General features: G+C 43.8%; 1 protein-coding gene across 7 annotated transcripts in view; it reads right to left on the bottom strand.

Moving 5' to 3' along the window:
- Nucleotides 1–24,138, bottom strand: part of LOC143984009 (uncharacterized) — a 204,637-nt gene that overhangs the window by 175,761 nt on the left and 4,738 nt on the right. For 6 of the 7 annotated variants that reach the window (XM_077484256.1, XM_077484255.1, XM_077484259.1 and 3 more), the window contains exons 2-3: nucleotides 19,442–19,549; nucleotides 6,027–6,160 (exon numbers count right to left, since the gene is read on the bottom strand). In XM_077484256.1, coding sequence (XP_077340382.1) covers nucleotides 6,027–6,160; nucleotides 19,442–19,549 — 242 coding nt within the window. The other variant, XM_077484262.1, reaches the window with a different exon arrangement.

Below are 24,138 nucleotides of genomic sequence, written 5' to 3'. Positions count from 1 at the left end.
TCGGTCAGAGGGCTCCATACCATAAATATATTTTTTTCCTTTAGTATCACTTTACGACACCTGTACTACAGACAAGGTCTGTTTATTAAAGTTTTTTTTTTTCTTGAACCAGCGGTGGTGTGCAAATACTAAACACAAAAAAGTGCATGTGAAAAAAACACACAAAAAAAACGCACTTAAAGTGATTGTAAAGACTTGCTTTTTTAAAAAGAAATATAACAAATATGTTATACTTACCTTCTCTGTGCAGTTGGTTTTGCACAGAGCAGTCTGGATCCTTCTCTTCGCTGCTCCTGGCTCTTCCCTCCTAACGAGTGCCCCCATAGACCAGGAGCTTGCTATAGGGCACCCAAGCCGAGTCAGAGCTCCATGTATCCATTCAGACATGGAACCCTGACCCACCTTCTCTCTCTCGATTTGCTAACTGACTGATTGACAGACACAGGAGGAAAGTCCCAGACAGCCAAAGGAATCATGGACTTCGCTGAAGAGAGATGGGGCTCAGGGTAGTATTAGGGGGTGCTGGGGAGGCACCCCCTATATAGGGGGGTGCCGATGAGGTGCTGGGGAGGCTGCTACACACAGAAGCTTTTTTATCTTAATGCATAGAGTGCATTAAGATAAAAAAAACTTTTTGCCTTTACAACTCCTTTAAGGACGTGTCTTTAGTCCACCTTCCGAAGAAGTAAGGCTCTATCCTGACCCCCTGGGGCAAGGCTCAACTTGGACCTCCTAACCAAAACGCCTCAAGATCAGCCAAGGCCAACCAATGAGTACTAGGTGAGAGGCTTCCCCAAACAGAGACCACCCCGGTTCATGAGAGGAAGAAAATTAATGGCCACACATTTGCTCCCTAGATTTCAGGGTAGGCCTGAGGGCCCCCACCTTCCATCCTAGTGAGAAAAAGAAACACAAACAAAGGTGAAGAAAAAATGTATTATACAAATAAGTTACAATACAGGTGCATAGGCTGGGCCCAGTAGCCTGGTAACAAAAATTGCCCTGGACTTATCCAAAAGGCCAAAGAGGCACAGTGCAGAAAAAAAAGCTTAAATGCTTTGGCCATATGCTCTCACAGTGGGTTTCCCATACTCAAATGATACTGGGGCACTTCTGGGATTACCAACTGCCAGTGGGCACTGACACCGTGGACTCTTTGCCTTCCCAGCTTATGGCCACATCATGTAGACCCATTTAAATCAGGAAGCACTGGGTCCCTCCAGTCATCCCGGGGGAATTACTTCTGTGATCCACATCCCATGGACGAGTGAAAGAAAATCTAAAATTTCCTCCAGAATAGAGACAGTTTGGAGCTATGATAATGGATGGGAAATCTTTTAATGAGGTTGCTATTTCTGGTGACAACCAGAGATTCCCTCACTTTGGAGGGATTTCCTCTCACTTCCTGTTGTGGCTATGGGCAGAAGAAAGTAAAGGGAAATCTTCCCAATAGTACACAGATGGGAATAAAAGAAAATGGCTGAGGTTATAACCCTCCCTTTACTCTGAGGTTTGATTTTAGCTTGCGACTTTAACTTTAGACTCCCTCCCCCATGGCAAAATTCTGCAAAAAAAAAAATTAACAAATACAATGATCTATCCCCTAGCTTCCATACTGCAAGGGGTGACTTATCACTTCATCAATATCCTCCTGAATAACATAGGTCATAGTAGATCTTTGGTGACCATGTTCTTGTCTCTTAATGTGACTATGGCCTTCGACACCCTGTCTTGGCCTTATCGAATAACAGTCCTCATTCTTGTGTTGGGCGTTGGCATTATTTGACTCCTCCCCCCCAGGCTAAAGTCAAGTACTATGGCTTTGAATCGTCTCTCTTCCCCATCAGGAGGGGAACCCGGCAAGGGTGTCCACTGTCCCCACTTTTATTTATCTTGGCATTGGAAACTCTGGCGGAAGGGATCCATTCTCACCCAGACATAACGGGGGTAAAAGTATCTGGTACTTTTCATAAGATATAGTTATTTGCGTACAATATCTTGTTGTCCCTAACTAATCCTAATCCTAAAATCAGCCTTCCAAACCTGTTTTTCCTTTTGGATACTTTTCCATCATTCTCGGGTCTATCCCTTAATCCTACCAAGTCGAAAGCTATGTCGACTAACCTTCCACTCTTAGAGTTGGCAACCCTAAAAAATGGTTTCTCATTTCAGCAGGGTACCTTCCTTGCCTTATCTGGGGATTAGGCTTACTCTGACTTATGCAGGACTCTGTTAGGCCAATTTCCCTCCTTTGTTTAGGAAGCTATCAGGCATGCTGTCCTCTTGGACCCATCTCCCATTATCTTGGTTCGTATGACCTATATTCCAAAACTGCTAGGTCCCTCTACATATTTTTCGCATACACCAACGCAAAATTCTTAAATTTGTCTGGGGCTCCACTAGACCCAGAATTAGTAAATAAGTTCTATACACGCGTAAGATCAACGGTGGTCTCTCGGTTCCCAATTTACACGCTTATTACACTGCAGTGAATATAGTACCATCATCTCACCTTCACGAGAAATATCAAATGCTGTTATGCGCCACTATTGATTTAGTGGACTCTTACTCAATACCAGTCACCTGCTATACTGCTATCGAGAACGGAAGCGTGGTGAGGAGGCAAGTGTGTCACTACTCCTTTTTGTAACTGTGGAGGTTATCTTACTCTTATGTAAGCAGATTTTTTAATAAAACTTGTTAATTTTGCTGGCAATATTGTACTATGGATGTCTTTGTTCTCTCTGAGTGACGCCTATACAAGACACAATCTTATTGGAGAGAGCCTGCTTAGACCTGCGGGACTATACAATGGTGATCGCATGATGTCCTGATCCCAGGATTATATCTGGAGTAACATCTTGTCTTGGTATTGGAGGGTGTCTTCACAGACGTACCAGCAGGAATCCCCATCTGTTATCTGTTGAGCCCTATATGACCTTTGGTCATTCCTGGAGGTGAGCGGCCAATCTATAAATACTTTCCTTGGTTTTATTCAGTGTTGGATTGATGTTTGGTCTCCTTCTATCAAGTTATAGACTAATCAGTCACTTTGTTTACAAACCTATTTTTATTATTTCACTTGGACTATTTTTTGCACTTTGTTTTGGGGTTTTTTCACCTAATAATCTGTATTTGGACTTCAGTCATTAGTAATTTATTTATTTTTTATTTATTTATTATAGGTACTTATATAGCACTGTCAATTTACGCAGCGTTTTACTTATACATTGTACATTCGCATCAGTCCCTACCCTCAAGGAGCTTACAGCCTAAGGTCCCTAACACATTCATTCGTACATACATACTGTACTAGGGCCATTTTTTTAGACAGGATCCAATTAACCTACCAGCATGTCTTTAGAGTGCGGGAGGAAACCGGAGTACCCGGAGGAAACCCACGCAGGCACAGGGAGAGCATGCAAACTCCAGGCAGATGGTGTCGGGATTCAAAACAAGCGACCCTTTTTTCTGCTAGGTGAGCGTCCTAACCAGTATATATTTACTGGGTGTTATTTATTCATTGAACAAGCGCACCATTATTTATTGTTTTATTCTGCATACTTATGCTACATACACACAATCAGAATTTTGGTCGGAAAAAGCTCTGGTGGTTTTCCCGACAGAATTCGGATGGGATTTCGCTGAAGCTGTCTTGCATACACATGGTCACACCAAATTCCAGCCGTCAAGAACGCAGTGACGTACAACACCTACGATGGGACTAGAAAAAGGAAGTTCAATAGCCAGTAGCCAATAGCTTCCATCTCGTAGTTAAATCTGAGCATGCGTGAGTTTTTGCGCGTCGGAATTGCATACCCACAAACGCATTTTCGATTAGGAACTTTTTCCGACCGAAAAATTGAGAACATGCTCTCAATCCTTTGCTGGCCAAAATTCGGCCAGCAAAAGTCTGACGAAGCATACACACAATCGCATTTTCTGACCAAAAGCTCTCATCGGTCTTTTGCTGGCCGAATTTCTGATCGTGTATACACGGCATTAGTGCTTTGAGTACACTTTTGAGTGGTTGCAGCTGAGTCTTTTCATACACCTTTTTTTTTAGGCTTATTTTTTTCACATAGCAGCATGCAAGTTTTTTCCCATATGCACTTTCTTTATATAGTTTGTACTGTTGAACTTTAATACTTCCTGAAGAAGCCAATTCAGCGAAACATGTAGAAGACCCAAGTGCATTTGGAATTCAGTACAATGCAACACTATCTCCTGTCTATTTATTTTCACACATTTACAATTTGCGTATGTATATAGATCTTAACCTTTTCTACAAATAAACTGTACAGGTTTTAAATTGTACTCATTTGGTGGACTTTACTATAAAATCCTATTACATTCCTGTTTGAAAACTCTCCCTATAAATATTTATTGTACATAAAATGTGTATTTTTTGTGCATTATTATGGTGCAGACAGAGTCAAAGATGATTGACACTAGCTTTCATTTTGCTCAGACAGCATTTGCACCCAAGGCTCTTTTTACCTTACAGGTATTAGCAATTACATTTGGATATATTTAATGCTGATTTAGAAATAAACTACCGTATATACTCGAGTATAAGCCGAGATTTTCAGCCTCTTTTTTGAGGCTGAAAGTGCCCCCCTCGGCTTATACTCGAGTCATCGCCGTCTGCCTGCTCGATCAGCGTGTCGAGCAGACAGACGGCGGACATTCTACCATTCAAAAGCCGCGCCTCCGTCAGTGATAGGCGGAGCACTCAATTTCCCAGCAGTCAGTGGTCCGCCTATCACGGACATCCGCTCATCCTCGTACTACGGACGAGGATGAGAGGATGTCCGTGATAGGCGGAACACAGACTGCTGGGAAATTGAGTGTTCCGCCTATCACAGATGGAGGCGCGGCTTTTGAAAAGAGGAATGGCCGCCGAGGCGCCGACGAAGAGCGGCGATCCTGGCAAGGCACGTGACGGAGGCACGGCACGGGACGACGGAGGCACGGCACGGCACGGGACGTCGGAGGCACGGGACGTCGGAGGCACGGGACGACGGAGGCACGGGACGACGGAGGCACGGGACGGAGGAGGCACGGGACGGAGGCTCGGGACACAGGCTTGGGACACAGGTAGGCTGGACACACAAGGCTGCACAGACACACACACACAGGGATGGATGGATGGACACACACACACACAGGGATGGATGGATGGACACACACACACAGGGATGGATGGACACACACACACAGGGATGGACGGACACACAGGGATGGACGGACACACAGGGATGGACGGACACACACACACAGGGATGGACAGGCATGTCTCACCCTCGGCTTATACACGAGTCAATAAGTTTCCCAGTTTTTTTGGGGTAAATTGGGGGCCTCGTCTTATATTTGGGTCGGCCTATACTCGAGTATATACGGGTAAACCTTTTTTTTTGTTTCATAGTGAGCCTAGAGGCGATTCAGTTCGCATTGTGAGCTATACAAGTATTTCATTCATTCATTCATTCAATTAGCATACTATATCCTGCCCCCGTATTGTTTAGCAATAGGAGGACATGGAAGAGAAGGGAGGGTGTAATTTACCTTTGTGTATAAGCCCTCACATGTGACTGTTTAGTTACATGGGCTGCACAGATAAACAAAAACAAAAGTAGGAAATTAAGAGCTTACAAGGGAACTGAAACTGGAGCTTGCTCAGCATATGGAGACAGCTAGAGTACACAATCTCAGGTTGCAGCGGGGGCACAGAAAAGATGGGAAGGACAGCTGAAGGCAGGATCAACTAGGTATATTTCGCTCTAAGCAAAACAAATGCTTTTGTGGCTTTGTGAGTATGCATACTCTGTTATATAGCATGTAATGAGAACTTTTCATAGTCTGGGTTTAATGACACTTTAAAAGTTTAAAATAGCTGAAAGGTTCCCTCAGTGGTAATATTGATAACCCTATGCTATGGATCCATAGGAAGAGACACTCATAACAGATTTAGTTTAGCTTAAGAATGTGTTAGAGAATATAATTTAAATATAAATGGGACTTACATATACCGTTCTTTGTCCTCATCTCTAATGCGTATACCTTTGGCTTTTGTCACACATAGATAATGGTATGTTTTCCTGCACCATCTGTTATTACATCCAACAGTTGCTCCTTTTTTGTTACAGTATGAACAATTCTGCAAATAAAACATACATATTAATGTTTTGATTGCTCATTTCTCAGACATATATGATAAAATTGTCCAACAAAAGATGGCGCTGACCTTTTAAAAATAAAGGAAAAAAAAAAAAAAGGGAAGGCACTTGGTATATGATATACATGATTCACCCACGTGAAAGTATTGCAAAGTCCACCAAGCACATATTTTGCGTTTCTTGTATTTAATTTCACCCTTCGAGGGGTGCAGTGCTTCTATATTGGGTATCACACATATCATTTTCCTCAGGGGGCAAAGTACATGTAGTACTTTGTCTTATCTTCCTATTTGCTGTCTAAAGTAGTTTTTTCATGGGCAGTGTTTTCCCCGTATCCATACAAGTAATGTCGATGTAGGGATCTTTCCCACTGCACTATTGTGTTCTGACAGTGGGGCCAACCCCCATCAGAATACTCAGTTCAGAGATGCAGCTATTGGCAGCAAGCACTGATCGAATGCTGGTTTTCCAGCAGAACCATTCAACAGAAGTCAGTCTAGTGACTGGTTCTGAATACATACAAATGTATATGACTTAGAGCATAACCTATGTGATCCAATGACCACCAAATTGATTAAATAAATCACTGAAAATAATAATAGAGGCTAATAAAGTGCATAAACAATAAAGTGCATTAACAACAGTGCATATAATAATCCAATACAGCATCCGTTTATATAAAGTGCACTCCTAGTGATGACACTGTGATGCATTCAGTATGCATTCAACATAGTCCAGTGATATAGTGTTCTTAAAGTGCACTCACTGTGGAATACAGAAAGTGCTACCAATTGTGCAAAATACAAATAAAGTGCAACAAATTGTCCAAAGTCCAAAGGTCTGTGTCCATTCACTCCCAATTCCTGTGATTAAAGTGCCTTGTGAATCCTATAAAGTGCTCTCAGTGCCCTTACCTCATGGGCTTGGGAAAAGCGCTCTTATAAAAATCGTATTTATTCCCACGTCCGTGATTGTAGGTCAATCAATCCAGCAATACAGGTTAGGTATGGGAAACGAATGGTCACTTAAACTCCATAATGGTATCCACATGTAAAATAAATGGGCCTCCGATGCATTACCCAAATATTATAGACTTTATTAAATAAAAAATGGCTGCTTACAAGTCAGTAGCTAAAAGTAGGCCAGACTCAGAGTGTAACGGCGTTCCATGCCACTTCTAATGTTACTTCCGGTCCGCGGCATTCACTTCCGGTCTGCCGTAACGACTTCTGGTATGTGATGTTTACTTCCGGTTTTGCGTCCTACGCGTTACATCACAGCGCACACCTCGTGACTGCATCATGCTCTCTCCTCATTGGCTCACTGGCTGTGATTGACAGCAGCAGGAGCCAATGACTCCTGCTGCTGTCTCAGCCAATGAGAAGGGAGTGATCAGGGACAGCCGAGGCTCCTGTGCACAACGCTGGGATGGGGCTCAGGTAGGTTTTGGGGGGACTGGGGCTGTCTACTTACCAACTGTGTTCATGGGCGTGTTTTCATGGGCGGCTATTGAAGTAGGAGGGATGACCTGTGCTAACCATTAGACAGTCCATGGGCAGATGGGACACAGTAATACATGCACTTTGTTACTTGGGGAACAGAACACATTAATAAAAACTGTAACATTGTATAAATACAAGAGGCACGTGTATTTTTATTTGCATCTTGGTGTGCTTTGTATGTTTCTTCAAAATTATTATTATTATTCAGGATTTATATAGCGCCAGCAATTTACGCAGCGCTTTACAATATAAAAAGGAGACAATCCAGTTAAAATACAATAACATACAAGAGGATTAAGAGGGCCCTACTCAGAAGAGCTTAAAATCTAATTGGAAACTACAGTAATCTAGTATGAAACTTAGGCTGGCCATATATTATACAATTTTCTTATTCAATTTACCTTTAACTATATAGTGCCAGGGCCTGCCTAGTGCCTAGCATACAAACGGAAAGTATTTATTTTTGATCTCATATTAGTCTGTTACAAAATTCCCTGTAATAAAGACTGGTCACTGCTGCTCTCTTCTTATGCGGGGTGGCGGGTCTTATATCCGCCGCCTCCTGTAGTTTTCTGGAGGAAGCCTGATGAGTCTTTCCCACAGTTCTGCTCTCTGCACAGCACAGTTATTCTGTAATGCCCTGTACACACGATAAGATTTTCAGACGGAAAATGTTTGCTAGGAGCTTGCTGTCGGAAATTCTGACCATGTGCAGGCTCCATCAGACATTTTCCATCGGAATTTCTGTCACACAAAATTTGAGAGCTGGTTCTCAAATTTTCCAACAACAAAATCCGTTGTCGGGAAATTCCAATCGTGTGTACACAATTCCGATGCACAAAGTTCCACGCATACTCAGAATCAATCAAAAGCAGAAGAGCAGCAATGGCTATTGAACTTCCTTTTTCTCGGCTCGTTGTACGTGTTCTACGTCACCGCGTTCTTGATGTTCGGAATTTCCGACCAACTTTGTGTGACTGTGGGTATGCAAGACAAGTTTGAGCCAACATCCGTCAGAAAAAAAACATGGATTTTGTTGTCGGAATGTGCGATCGTGTGTATGCGGCATTAGTGTTACTTTTACAAAGGAACAATTGGGATTGCAAAGGCATTTAGTGCACACAAAGTGGATTTAGAGCCTCTGCTATTGAGCAATATATTTAAAGGTAAATTCCAGAATGGATATTTTATACATAGCTACATTACTCCATCTTGGACCAATGTAACTATGTATAGTGTCTTGAAAAAGCATTCATACCCCTTGAACTTTTCCACATTTTGTCATGTTACAACCAAAAACATAAATGTATTTTATTGGAATTTTACGTGAAAGACCAACACAAAGTGGCACATGATTGCGAAGTGGAAGGAAAATGATAAATGGTTCTCAATTTTTTTTTAAATAAATATGTGAAAAGTGTGGCGTGCATTTGTATTCAGCCTCTCTGAGTTGATATTTTGTATAACTACCTTTCACTGTAATTACAGCTGCAAGTCTTTTTGGGGATGTCTCTACCAGCTTTGCACATCTAGAGAGTTTTCCCACTTTTCTTTCCAAAATAGCTCAAGCTCTGTCAGATTGAATTGAGAGCGTCTGTGAACAGCAATTTTCAAATCTTGCTACAGATTCTCAATTGGATTTAGGTCTGGACTTTGACTGGGCCATTCTAACACACGAATATGCTTTGATCTAAACCATTCCATTCTATCTCTGGCTGTATGTTTAGAGTTGTTTTTTTCCTGCTGGAAGGTGAACCTCGCCCCATTCTTAAGTCTTTTGTAGACTCTAACTCTACTCTACTCTAACTCTACGCTGAAACTGTCGTGCGTACACATGATCACACCAAAGTCCGATCGTTAAGAACACTGTGACATACAGTTCAAGACCCAATGCGCCACCCTTTGGGCTCCTTCTGCTGATCTCGTGTTAGTAGAAGTTTGGTTAGAGACGATTTGCGCTTTTCACACTCCATCTTTTTCAGATCGTTTTACTGCTGTTCAGTTTTTGCTTGTGGGTTTCTATCTGGTTTTCAGTGCGTGTAGTCAGTTCTTATATGTTTTTCAGTGCGTTCTGGTCCACTCTTTACTGATTTTCAGCTCGCTCTTCACAGGCCTTGGTGTTCTTCAGTTTGCTCTGTTAAGTTCGTTCTGACCAGCCCACCGTTTTGAAAACCATGGTGCAGGTACATACTCGTTGGAGAGTTCATGCTGTGTGGGGGCTTAGTGTTGGGGTTCATACTTAGACCCAAGCCCAGTCCATGAACAGGTCGAGGAGTAGTTTGTAGACCAAGAATTGGTTACTCCATTGTGACCAATTCTCGCACATGCCTTTGCTTCATGAGATCCAGGAGAATAATCCTGATGATTTCAGGAATGATCTCAGGATGACAGACCCCGTTTTTCACCATCTTTTGGCTTTGCTCATCCCTTATATCAGCAGGCAGGATACCTGCATGAGGAAAAACCATCACTCCGGAGCAGAGGCTAGTTGCCACGCTGCGGTACTTGTCGACTGGGAGAAGCCTTCAGGACCTCGAGTTCTCTACAGGCATCTCCCCCCAGGCCCCGGGGGTTTCATTATTCCAGAGACCTTTTCTTACATCATTCAGGTCCTTCAGAAGGACTATATTAACCACTTGCTTACTGGGCACTTAAACCCCCCCTCATGCCCAGACCAATTTTCAGCTTTCAGCGCTGATGAATTTTGAATGACAATTGCGCGGCCATACAACACTGTACCCAAATGAAATTTTTATCATTTTTTTCCCACAAATAGAGCTTTCTTTTGGTGGTATTTAATTCCAGCTGGGAGATTTATTTTTTGCTAAACAAACAAAAAAAAAAAAATTTGCAAACAGGTAATTTTTCTCCTTCATTGAAGTGTGCTGATGAGGCGGCACTGATAGGCTGCACTGGTGGGCACTGATAGGCTGCATTGGTGGGCACTGATAGGCTGCATTGGTGGGCACTGATAGGCATAGTTAAGGCGGCACTAATAGGCACAGATAAGGCGGCACCGATGGGCACAGATAAGGCGGCACTGATGGGCAAACATGGGCACAGATAAGATGGCACGGATGGGTGGCACAGATGGGTGGCACGGATGGGTGGCACTAAGGGGCACTGATAGGTACCACTGATAGATGGGACTGATGGGCACTGATAGGTGGCACTGGTAGGTGGCTCTGATAGGTGGCACTGCTGGGCACTGATGGGCGGTACTGCTGGGCACTGATGGGCACTGGTAGATGACACTGATGGGCACAGATATGTGGCACTGGGGTGCAGAACCTTTGTTGAGGCAGATTGTGGGCACTGCTGGGTAGCACTGTGGGCACTGCTGGGTGGCACTGCTGGGTGGCACTGTGGGCACTGCTGGGTGGCACTATGGGCACTGCTGGGTGGCACTGACAGGGGAGGACACATTTTTTATTGATGTGGCACTGGCAGGGGGCAGGTGGGCACTGGCAGGGGTCAGGTGGGCACTGGCAGGGCTGGCCGTGATCGGGACTGATGTCCCGATCACAGCCGCCGTTGATCGGCTCTTTTTTTTTCTCCTTGCGCTGTCAGCGCGAGGAGGAATAATAGCCGATTACCGGCTCCGTTGTATCACATAATCAGCTGTCATTGGCTGACAGCTGATCACGTGATAAGGGGTCGGGATCGACCCCTTGCTCGGATCAGTGATCAGGCGAGTCTCATAGATTCGCCGATCACAGAGCGCGCCACGCCAGGCCGCTCGTGCACGGGACGACGTCAATAGAAGTAGTCCCGGCAAAGGAGATCCGCGCTGTAGCCATCATTCGGCTATAGTGCGGGTCTCAAGTGGTTAAGGTAAGTTTTCTCCTTTAACATCACATTATATGTATTTAATGTTTGCTAATGTTTTGTATTTATTTCATCATTCCCTAATTACAATGATTGGAATATGCCGCGAATGTCCCCTTTATCCTCATGCATGCTGGAAGCTTTTAATGCTCCTTTTTTGGCCTACATGCATATTTGCCTTCTCTAACCTCCCCAGCATGCTATCCTGAGACCATATACACCTATTTCCTAGTCCCTTAACAATGTATATTGTCAGCTCCATTGTACTGCTTTCCCCTGAAACACCCCTTAAAATGTGTCCAAATGTTATGTGTGTCCTTAAATTCAGGCAGAGTGCCGGAGGCTTTTTTTTTGGCTCCCAAAGTCACCTCAAACCCTCCGCCCATACAATTTTATCAATGGTGCATCAGAGGGGGTAAGGAATCTGATAAGTGGGCCTTATATTTTTGTCTTTTTAAATACTCCTTAAAATAAATGTTATACTGATGTTGTGCAAGAATGTTTTTGTGTACCGTATATACTCGAGTATAGGCCGACCCGAATATAAGCCGAGGCCCCCAATTTACCCCCAAAAAACTGGAAAAAATTATTGACTCGTGTATAAGCCGAGGGTGAGACATGCCTGTCCATCCCTGTGTGTCCGTCCATCCCTGTGGGTCCATCCATCCCTGTGTGTGTGTCCATGCATCCGTGTGTGTGTGTGTGTGTGTCCATGCATCCGTGTGTGTGTGTGTGTGTGTGTGTGTGTGTGTGTGTGTGTGTGTGTGTCCGTGCAGCCTACCTGTGTCCAGCCTGCCTGTGTCCGTCCAGCCTGCGTCCCGTCCAGCCTGCGTCCCGTCCAGCCTGCGTCCCGTCCAGCCTGCGGCCCGGCCCGTCCCGGCCCGTCCCGGCCCGGCCCGTCCCGTCCCGAGCCGAGCCTCCGTCCTTCAGCTCTTCGTCGGCGGCCATTCTAGGATTCAAAAGCCGCGCCTCCGTCGGTGATAGGCGGAACACTCAATTTCCCACTGACTGCTGTTCCGCCTATCGGATGTCCGTGATAGGCGGAACACTCAATTTCCCAGCAGCCTGTGTTCCGCCTATCACGGGCATCGTCTCATCCTCGTCCGTAGTACGAGGATGAGACGATGCCCGTGATAGGCGGAACACAGGCTGCTGGGAAATTCAGTGTTCCGCCTATCACAGGCGAAGGCGGAGCCGGAGGCGCGGCTTTTGAATTCTAGAATGGCCGCTGTCTGTCTGCTCGACACGCTGATCGAGCGGGCAGACAGCAATGACTCGAGTATAAGCCGAGGGGGGCACTTTCAGCCTCAAAAAAGAGGCTGAAAATCTCGGCTTATACTCGAGTATATACGGTAATCTGCTTGCAATGTTATATGCAAAAGTAGTTATTTTTTTTTCTTGCTTGACTCCACAGTTTCCTTCAATGCCACAGGAATGGCAGACTGTGGCCTCCCATTTTGCTTACTGTTGGGACTTTCCCAACTGTAGAGGGGCTATAGATGGGAAGCATGTCCACATTGTGCCACCACTCCATTCGGGGTCTTATTATTATAACTATAAGGGGTTTAATAGTGTAGTGTTAATCGCGGTGGTGTTGGCACACTATGAGTACCTCTATGTGGACGTGGGGAAGAATGGCCGGGTGACGGATGGAGGAGTCTTTGCCAAGACGGAGTTTTACCAGTGTCTCCAGAATGGTGGCCTGGCATTGCCACCTGATGCGAATAACATGGAAGGACTCTCCTTTGTCTTTATTTTAGAAGAAGCCTTCGATCTGGGCAAGCACCTGATGAGGCCATTCCCCCAAAGGACCCTCACCCCAGAGAGGAGGGTTTTTAACTACCGGCTGGCCAGAGCAACCTCCCGACACAAATTTTCATGGCGCACGCTGAAATGCCCCATCCACTTAGGTGGCACTGCCCTCCCAGATCTTGCCCTCTATTATGTAGCCTCCCAATTGCCACACTTCTATTACTACAACTAGATAGATAAAGACCGCTACATGACACTTGTATGTTCTCCCCACAACGAACAGGTTACCCATCCATTCCAAATTCTCTTGTGTGGCTCCGCCGGGCCATTGACTCCCAGGAACACCATGCTCTCCCACTACCGCAGGATCTGGCGGCAGGCCACCACCATAATTAAGGCCCCCACACTTCATACACACACATCCCTATGGGACAATCCTCAGCTCCCCGAACTACACACAATTCCAGACCAAGACTAGTGGATAGACAAGGGGATCCTCTTCCTCTTTCAGGTTCTTGAAGATGGAGCGATTGGATCTTTCCAAACTCTTAAGGATGAGTTCAGCCTCCCCAATCGAATGCTCTTTCGATACCTCCAGCTCCACCATGTCCTCAGCTCCCAGTTTGTAGACTCCATCCCCCGATTTGTACGACTACCACTCGTGACTATGATTAGCAGCCAGGACCCCAAAGGGATGATCTCTTTTTTCTATAACCAGTTCATAACGCCGGTGGCCAGCCTACAGGCTTACCGGCTCAAGCCCAGGTGGGAGGCAGACTTGGGTGCCGTGGAGGATGCAGACTGGGAGGACGCACTGGCTACCTCCAAGGTGGTCTCCCCTAAATTGTCAGACAGACTCACCCATCTGTACATGCTGAACAGATCTTACCTTACCCCCTGCCCTAAATGTGGCGACCCCCAGGGTACGTTTTACCACCTACTGTGGTCTTGCCCTAGACTTCAGGACTATTGGTCCCAGGTGGTGAAATTTTGCATGGGGTCACCTCTGTCCTTGTGCCCCGTCAATGTCTATTGGGCATCCTTTCTTTGCCTGAAGAGGAAAAGTCCCTCCACATCTTTTTGCAAGAATCATTGTTCCTTGCCAGGATGCAAATTACTCAATGCCACCCTTCCTTATAAAAGGGTGCTATATATGCACAAAGGCTGTCCAACCAAGTTCAACAGAATATGGGACAGATGGGTGGATGACTCTTCCACATGCACGGAACATAACTAGCCCCTTCCTACATTGCTGGCTTTTGATGTTTACCCAGAGTACGATTGGTCTCCCAGAGGTGTGGCCCAATAGCCGATACCCATGACCTAGCAGCTACTCGGTCTATCTTTGTGATTAATGGCTGAGTGTCCCCTTTCGGGACCGCCCTGGGGTATTCCCCGTGTGGATCCCTGGGGGGACCGCACCCACTCTCCCATGCTGTATGCATTCTGTACCAATATTTTATATCAGATGTGATCTCCTTAAATTTGGTGCATTTTGCACCCTGCACATGTGTTTGTATTCTCTGGTTTACATGCTCAATAAACATTTTTCTGATAAAAAAAAAAAAAAGAATACCTTCAGGATAATGGCCATTCCACTTGTTTATGACAGCAATCCATATGTCTGACTACAAAATCAACCTATCATCCTAAGTTTCTGCATACTGCACAATTATTTAAGAAAAAATTCACTGAATTATATAGCCTCAGTTGGGCCTGAGGCTGGACATATTACAGACAATTATTGCTTGCTTTTCTTTTTGGCTGTCTCCTAGTGCACGTGTAGTGCCAAGTGGATTTTCCTTTAGTAAATAAGCCCCATTGTCACTGTAAACACAAAATTACTTACAAAACTGATATTGAGCATTGAAAGAAGAAGCCACACATTGTTGTTTTTCCAAATTTTTACTCTGTGCACATTCACACATGTGCGTTTAGAACATTTTTTTTTTCAATATTTCTTTTTTTACAAACAGGAATGTTTTAAACATAACATACACAACTGTGGAACTTACAAAGTTCAAAGTATAAAAACTGAAGGCAATATCAGACATTATAATGTCAAAAATGTCTTGATATTGCCATAAATCAGATGAGGGTGATGGCTGATTTTGAAGATGCACACAAATTGGGAGTCCAAATGGGTAATGTCAACATGTGCTATCTCCCATCATGGGGGATCAATGGACTTGTTTTGGGGGTGAAACCCATTCCTCTCACCTACTAGAGTCATGAGGAAGGGGTTGCACCCACAAAACACTTACATTGAGATCCCCTGATGGCAGATAGCACATGTTGACACACCGTGTGCATCTTCAAAATTTGGCTTTTGAAATGTACAATCCAAAGCTTTTTTGGGGAGTCGAAAATAATAACAAAACAGGATGTGATCAGGTAAAGATTTAGATTCAACCCAACACATCTATCATGTTCTTCATTTGCTGTTCCATAATGTTCAGTCTATTTTGAATATTGTCTATTTCCCCATTCCATTATTTCCTGGATGAGCATTTGGGCGCTGGCCTTAGTGAAAGGTTCTGCCGCTTCCTCTTCCACAACCAGCACATCACCTAAAAAAATTGTTTAAAAAACATGTATTTAGAAATATGCAGGCATACATAGATTACCTGAAGCTGGGGTGTCAGACACTCACCTGTTGGGGTGCCCATCTCGCTCACTTCCTCCACCTCTCCTTCCTCCAGATCCTCGGGGGAGCTTGAGCTTATTTGCCAATCTGGTTGGCGATGTGGGGGGTCCCTGGTGTCCTCTGAGTGGTGTCCGAGTCTTTTCTCCCCTATGAGAATGAAACAAAAGGTCTACCACAGATATTTGAGTTCAGAAATAAGGATAAGGATATGAAACATTGCTTTGAAGTGGTGTACAACTGTTTGTTTGGGCAGAGATCCAAGTTGAAGACGTGATTAATTCCCTTTTAACCAAGCTGGAACACTTTCTTTTTGACCCAGTTTCACAGATGGAGACACCCCAAGTATCCACTGGAGCACCTGTGTGGGTTACCCTAAAAAAGTGCTCTGGTGTCCCACACTAGTGCTCTTGAGTCCAGATGTATAAACAGCTGCTAAGTGTCCTCTCCTTACATTCCACTGAATCAAGTTTGCAATTCATTCAAGTTTCAAAGACATCTAGACAACAATGTCCTAAACTTCTTTTAATAAGACAAATTAGACTGACCAAAATGTAGTTAAAACCCTGTATCAGCTAAATACATCGTATTTATTTGCAAACAAACAATGTTTCCTACGAACGATTACTGTGCCCACGAACATGAAAGTAGCCATTTAAAACTGTACAACAGTAAAGAAAAGCACATGGAGCAGCATGCAAGTTAATAATCATAATAGGAACACACGACAAGTACTTACTTTTTTGAAGCACCTTCTTTATTCTTTGATACTGATCCGGCTCCCTCAGTTTAAGGTCGGACCAGAGTTTCCTTAATTGGTCTTTGGAGTGTCGTACCCCAAAATTCTGCTCCAGAGTGTTCATAACTGTTGTCGTGATTTGGTCCTTGCTCAAATTGGGATAGGTGTACGGCCCATGTTTCCCATTATAATCCTTCCTCCACAAGATGTCCACCAGATCCACCATTTCTTCAAAGGCCATGTTGGCCTTTGAAGAATACTTTCCTATACTTTCCTACATAGAAATACATTCTTATGTGTTTTTCTTCAATAAGGTTAGTTTGTTTGTGAGTAGGCAGGTACATTTCAAAAAGACAATGTCAAATTAACAGGGGAAACCAACCTCCTTGAGGTTAATAAAAAATTTAAGATAATAATGTTATTATGGTAAGTTGACACTTCAAAAAAAAAAATTATATGGAGATCACTAGAATTTTTTTTAAGTAATCCTAAAATAAATCTTGATGAAATAAAAAAATTATAAAAGATGAGTATAAAAAATTATTGTAAACATTCATTATGGAGATCGGTTTTAAAAAAAGAGAATATCAGTCATGAGATGAGGATAAATAATGAAGAAATCAGTTTGTGAGAACTCTGTGTGAATTTGAGCAGCAAAACAACTTAATTCTTCCAGCATTCTAAAGAAGAAAAGAATGCGCTACATTAAAAGATCACAGAATAGGCAGCGTGAGGAATGTGCTAGTTCCAATACGAACGCTAGTTTTACCACACCGAGCACTTCTGTCTCATACTTGCTTCAGAGCATGTGTCGTTTTTGGTCTGTCAGAACAGCATACAGACGAGCAGTTTTCCCGATAGGTATTGGTTCCGTCGGAAATATTTAAAACATGTTCTATTTCTAGGTCCATCAGAATTTTCGTAAAAAAAAGTCTGATGAGGCATACACACAATCAGAATAAATGATGAAAAGCTTCAGTGAAACTTTTTCTGGCGGAAATTCTGCTCGTGTGTACGCGGCATAACAGGTTTTCTTCTAAGATTGCCCAGTATTTGACTCCATCTATCTTCCTATCAACTCTGGCCAGAATTCCCACAACATGATGCTGCCACCATCATGTTTCACGGTGGGGATGGTGTGTTCAGGGTGATGTGCAGTGTTATGCCCTGTACACACGATCGCACATTCCGACAACAAAATCATTTTTTTCCCACGGATGTTGGCTCAAACTTGTCTTGCCTACACACGGTCATACAAATCTTGTCGGAAAATCCCATAACCAAGAACGCGGTGACGTACAACATGTACGACGAGCTGAGAAAAATTAAGTTCAATAGCCAGTGCTGCTCTTCTGCTTGTTTCCGAGCATGCGTGGAACTTTGTGCGCCGGAATTGTGTAGACACATTTGGAAATTACAACAACTGATTTAGTTGTCGGAAAATTTGAGATCCAGATTTCCAATTTTGTGTGACGGCAATTCCGATGGAATATATCGGATAGAGCCTACACACGGTGGAAATTTCCGACAACAAGCTCCCATCGAACATTTTCCGTCTGAAAATCCGACCGTGTGTATGGGGCATTAGTGTTCTGCCACAAATTGTGTTTTGCTTTTAGGCCAAAAAGTTTCATTTTGGTCTCATCTGAACAGAGCACCTTCTTCCCCATGTTTGCTGTGCCCCCCCGCATGGCTTCTTGCAAACTGAAAACAAGACTTCTTATGGCCTTCTTTCAACAATGGCTTTCTTCTTGCCACTTTTCCATAAAGGACATGACTAATAGTTGTCCTGTGGACAGATTCTCCCACCCGAGCTGTGGATCTCTGCAGCTCCTCCATAATCACTATGGGCCTCTTGGCTGCTTCTCTGATTAATGCTCTCCTTGCTCAGCCTGTCAGTTTAGGTGGATGGCAAGGTGTTGGTAGGTTTGCAGTTGTGCCATACTCTTCTCATTTTCAGATGATGAATTGAACACTGCTCTGTGAAATGTTCGAAGCTTGGGATATTTTATTTTATAACCTAGCCCTGTTTTAAAATTCTCCACAACTTCATCCCTGACCTGTCTGGTGTGTTCCTTGGCCTTCGTGATGCTCACTAAGGTTCTCTAACAAACCTCTGAGAGCTTCCACAGAACAGCTGTATTTATGCTGAGATTAAATTACACACAGGTGGACTCTATTTGATAATTAGGTGACTTTTGAAGGCAATTGGTTCCACTAGATTTTAGTTAGGGGTATCAGGGTAAAGAAGTCTGAATACAAATGCACCCCACACTTTTCAGATATTGTTTTGTAAAAAATGTTGAAAACCATTGATCATTTTTCATCCCCTTAACAATTATTTGCCACTTTGTGTTGGTCTATCATATAAAATACCCCAAAAATACATTTACCTTACATTTACGTTTTTGGTTGCAACATGACAAAATGTGGAAAATGTCAAAGGGTATGAATACTTTTGCGAAGCACTGTATATAACATACCTGGCTGATTCCCATTGAAGCTGGAAATCACCAAGGTGGACATTGCTACTCCATTAATCACTAGCTTTCTGGTCCTGTGCTGAAAGGCTGCTCACTGCATTCTGAACAAAGTGGTTGGCACAGGTGCCATTCAGAGTGTGCTTTGCATGGCAATTTATGTAGGCACAGCGAGAACATGCAAACTCCACATAGGCAGTGTCATGGTTGGGATTTAAACAGGTGAGCCTACTGCTGTAAAGCACAGCTGCCAACCATTAAGCCAACATGCTTTCCCACTTATTGGTTTTAAGAAGTCTATACAGTATATCTCCTACCAGTTTTTTTCCTCTCTTTATTTCCTTTATCACAGAAGGAATATCAAATTCAGCTGTATTATCTTGTGAGTCTTCCTGGGGTTTTGTAACAACTCCTGGTGAGAAAAGCTGAAATAAATAATTAAAAAAAAGAAACCGTAAATAAATAAAGCAAATCAGAATCAATCATATGTACGGTAAGTTCTATGTACATTTTATTTGTTGTACTTTGCAGATGATTGCGTTCTAGTTTACGTATTTATATATTTATGTCACACAAGTAATAGCAGAGATATGAATGGCTATAAATCTTACTCATAAATACATGGACAACATCAGAAGACTCCAAAAATCCGGCCCGCTACTGGTTTACATTCTACCCACAGCTAGGGTCCTGTTCCACCCACTGCTCTTTATTTTGCCTTGTCAGCTAATTACTAGGACCAACGGCAACCAATGATGTGCTTGACCCTGCAGGAGGCCAGAACTTCCTCCATCCTTACCTGCTCTAGCTCCCGCCCTGCCCCTACACTGACTACAACCACTCTGTAAACAAGCTATGGGCAGACCACTGATAGGAAATCTAATGTAGGAGATACACTGATGTAAGTGGGCTCTGATGGACACCCTGATGTAAAAGGGGCTCTGATGGGGAGTCTCATGTAAGGGGGAACTTTGATGTTAAGGAGACCATGATGTAAGAGAGGACCTCTAATATGGAGTAAGTGGGGTTCTGATGGGAAACCTGATGTATGAGGAGATTTGTTGCAAGGGGAGACTCCTATTATGAAGTGAGTGGGACTCTGATCAGGACCCTCATGAAAGGGCTGGGGGGGGATTTGGATGGGCACTCTCATCTAAGGGGGGACCCTAATTTGAGGGGGTACTCCTAATATGCAGTAAGTGGTGCTCCGATGGGGATTTTGATGTAAGGGGGAATCTGATGTAAGAGGGAACTCCTAATATGGAGTAAGTGGGGCTTATATGGGGACCCTCATGTAGGGGGGAATCTAATGTGGGAGGAGACTTTGATTTATTTTATTAAAGTTCTTTCTCTTTTGTTCTGAATCATATCATGAGATCCAAATAAAACATTTATTAATTTTTTTATTAATTAGTTTATAAAACGATTATTTTTGGTCCATAAACATTTGTAATATAAAGGCCCTCGTACGGAAAAGTTGGCTGACCCCTTGACTAGATGGAGGCGTTAGGGCTTGCACACTTGACTAAATTTCTCTTAACAAATGATCCTATAGCGTTAATGAGCTTTAGTATGGTGAGTTAGACTCACGTTAATGGGCTTTAGGATAGGCGTTAGACTGGCATTAATGCACTTTAGTATAGGAGTTAGACTGCCGTTAATGCATTATAGTATGGGCGTTAGACTGGCATTTTGCAAGCATTAATAAAGCTCTAAGCGCCCTACACGTGTTTTTCATGTGTTTGATGTGCACTAAGATGCATTAAAACTGCTCCACAAACATCTATTTTTTATTTTTATTTTTTTTATGGGAAATTACATTACAGAAAAGAAACAATTTGAGGTGTGACTTGCCATGGTGAATGCTTCCTGTGCATACTCCATTAGCAGTAGTGATGGGCTCAGTGTGTTCGGATTGAGCCCGCTAGGAAGCCGTCACTGAACACCACCAATCATAGGCAGTGAGGCATTTCTGACCGGCAGCTGCACATACGCACGCTGCCTATGATTGGCAGTGTTCAGTGCCGGCTTCCTGGCGGGCTCAATTTGAATACACCCGACCCCATCGCTAATGATCAGGAAAGGCCTGCAGCATGGATTCCTTTACTATGATTTATCTCATGTTTGGCCTCCTACAGATGAAGCTGATGTATGAGAAATGAGCAGAGGAAGAGGTGAAGGGCATCAAGGTGCTATTGGATAGATCAAATTGCCTCTCAGAGATATTTCATGCCGTGTATCATGATTTACGCACCTACCCTCAGAAGTTGATGCCAGCCAACTTCAAGCAGCACAAACAGGATGTGCATAGAAGGAAGTGACTACAGGAGACTCTATGCTCTCTTCTATCATTACAGAGCATTGTGGGATATTATATTCCGCCTGCATGATTTTTTTTTAAACTAATTTTAACGCGCTGCAACTGCACCGCAACCGTGCCACAAATGGACCACAACCCATGTAACACAAGCTGTAGGATGGGCCAATCTGTATTACAATATTCAACCTCCTAAATTTCCAGGTCCCTATCTATAGCCTTTTAGGGCTGACCTACCTCAATTCCTTATGATTCCATTTGATTTATTTTTTAATGATGCCTAACCACATTTCAAACGACATCAATCTCCATTTATGTAGGAAATGGGATGCACCTACTTACAGCATGTCAAAGTATATGTAAACCTAATCACTACAATCACATATTTGCTTTAACATGTTCATGTAGGTTAACTCCTTAACCACTTCCTGGCACTTTTACCTCCTTTCTGCTGAGACCAATTTTCAGCTTTCAGTGCTGTCACAATTTGAATGACAATTGCGCGGTCATGCAACACTGTACCCATATGACATTTTTAGCATTTTTTTTGAGACAGATAGAACTTTCCTTTGATGGTATTTAATCACCACTGTGGTTCTAATTTTTTGCTAAATAAATGAAAACAGCCTGAAAATTTGGAGGGAAAAAAAAGTTTTGTTTCTGTTGTAAAATTTTACAAATAAGTAATTTTTCTTCTTCACTGATAGGCACTGAAGAGGCTGTACTGATAGGCTGAGCACTGATAGGTTGCATTGATGGGTACTGATGAGGTTGCACTGCTGGGCACCGATGAGGTTGCACCAGGGCCTTCTTTAGCGCAGGGCAAACGGGGCACCTGCCCTGGGCCCAATCTTTGTAGGGGGGCCCTCGCTGCTACCCATGAATTGAGGCCCCGATGGCGGCTTTGCAGAGTGCACAGAGGACACGCGAGTCTGTATTGCCATGCTAGCCAGCTGAGAGGGGGCAGGCCGGGAGCTCCACTAACGCTCTGACCCCGACCCCGTGCAGCCTGTATGCTCGGAACAGAGCCACTGTAGTGAGAGCCAGTGATCGGAGTGGGAGCGTCAGTGGAGCTCCTGGCCCCGCCCCCTCTCAGCTGGCTAGTGTGGGAATACAGCCTCCCATGTCCTCTGTGCACTCTGCAAAGCAGTCATCGGGGCCCCAATTCACGGGTAACGGGCCCCCCTACAAAGCATCAGTTGTAGTGAGAGCAGAGAATGGAAGCCCCGTCCACACACCTCTAAATGTATGTAGTGAGTTTGGCTGGCCAGGTATGTCCTTATACCCATAAAATGCCTGACTGCTTAAACCCTGAGCTGTGTTATTCAACTGTAAAGCTGTGCGTTGCTGAAAGTTCTCTGACCATCACCTGTATAATGTCCGCAGTCTCTGATTGTCTCCTGCAGTATGTCCGCAGTCTCTGATTGTCTCCTGCAGTATGTCCGCAGTCTCTTATTGTCTTCTGCAGTATGTCCGCAGTCTCTGATTGTCTCCTGTAGTATGTCTGCAGTCTCTGATTGTCTCCTGCAATATGTCCGTAGTCTCTGATTGTCTCCTGCAGTATGTCCGCAGTCTCTGATTGTCTCCTGCAGTATGTCCGCAGTCTCTGATTGTCTCCTGTAGTCTGTCCACAGTCTCTGATTGTCTTCTGTAGTATGTTCGCAGTCTCTAGTAATCTCCTGCGGTATGTCGTCAGTCTCTGGTAATCTCCTGCAGTATGTCAGCAGTGTCTCTGATTGTCTCCTGCAGTATGTCTGCAGTCTCTGGTAATCTCCTGCAGTATGCCTGCAGTCTCTGGTAATCTCCTGCAGTATGCCTGCAGTCTCTGGTAATCTCCTGCAGTATGTACGCAGTCTCTGGTAATCTCCTGCAGTATGTCCGCAGTTTCTCATTGTCTCCTGTAGTATGTCTCTAGTCTCTGAAGCTCTCCTGTAGTATGTCTGCACTCTCTGACACTCTCCTGTAGTATGTGTATTAATGTTCCCCTTTACTTGCTCAATTATTTAGGATTGCTCCACTGCTCAGAGAGAGGTAATGATGTGCATTAACTTGTAGCAACCAATCAGCGAACAGGAGTGATCTGCTGTAATCTCTAGCAGCCAAACTGTAAATGGTAATGATGTGCATTAACCTCTAGCAACCAATCGCCAAGCAAAAATTATGTGTTGTAACCTCTAGAAACCAGCCAGTGAGCAGTAGGGATGTAACTCTAATGTAACTGAATTAGGACAATTCTGCAAAGATGAGTGGGCCAAAATTCCTCCAGGACGCTGTAAAAGCCTCATTGCACGTTATCGCAAACGCTTGGTTGCAGTTGTTGCTGCTAAGGGTGGCCCAACCAGTTATTAGGTTTAGGGGGCAATCACTTTTTCACACAGGGCCATGATGGTTTGGATTTTTTTTCACCTTTAATAATAAACACCTTCATTTACAAATTGCATTTTGTGTTTACTTGTGTTGTCCTTGACTATTGTTTAAATTGGTTTGATGTTCCAAAACACTTAAGTGTGACAAACATGCAAAGGAACAGGAAATGAGGAAGGGGGCAAACACTTTTTCACACCACTGTATCTTCTTCCTGGAATCGGCTGCACAATCTTTACTACTGATTTCTTGTGTGGATTTAATTTCCGCCCTTCCTTTCTTTCCCTGTCTAAATCTCACACATGCGCAATCGAGTGTAAACCAAGCTTCTAT

Source organism: Lithobates pipiens, unplaced genomic scaffold (assembly GCF_037356315.1).
Source record: "Lithobates pipiens isolate NorthernLeopardFrog02 unplaced genomic scaffold, aLitPip1_a1.2 Scaffold_16, whole genome shotgun sequence".
Classification (NCBI taxonomy): domain Eukaryota; kingdom Metazoa; phylum Chordata; class Amphibia; order Anura; family Ranidae; genus Lithobates; species Lithobates pipiens.
Note: the sequence above shows the minus strand (reverse complement) of the source record. Positions and strands in the feature narration are given on the sequence as shown.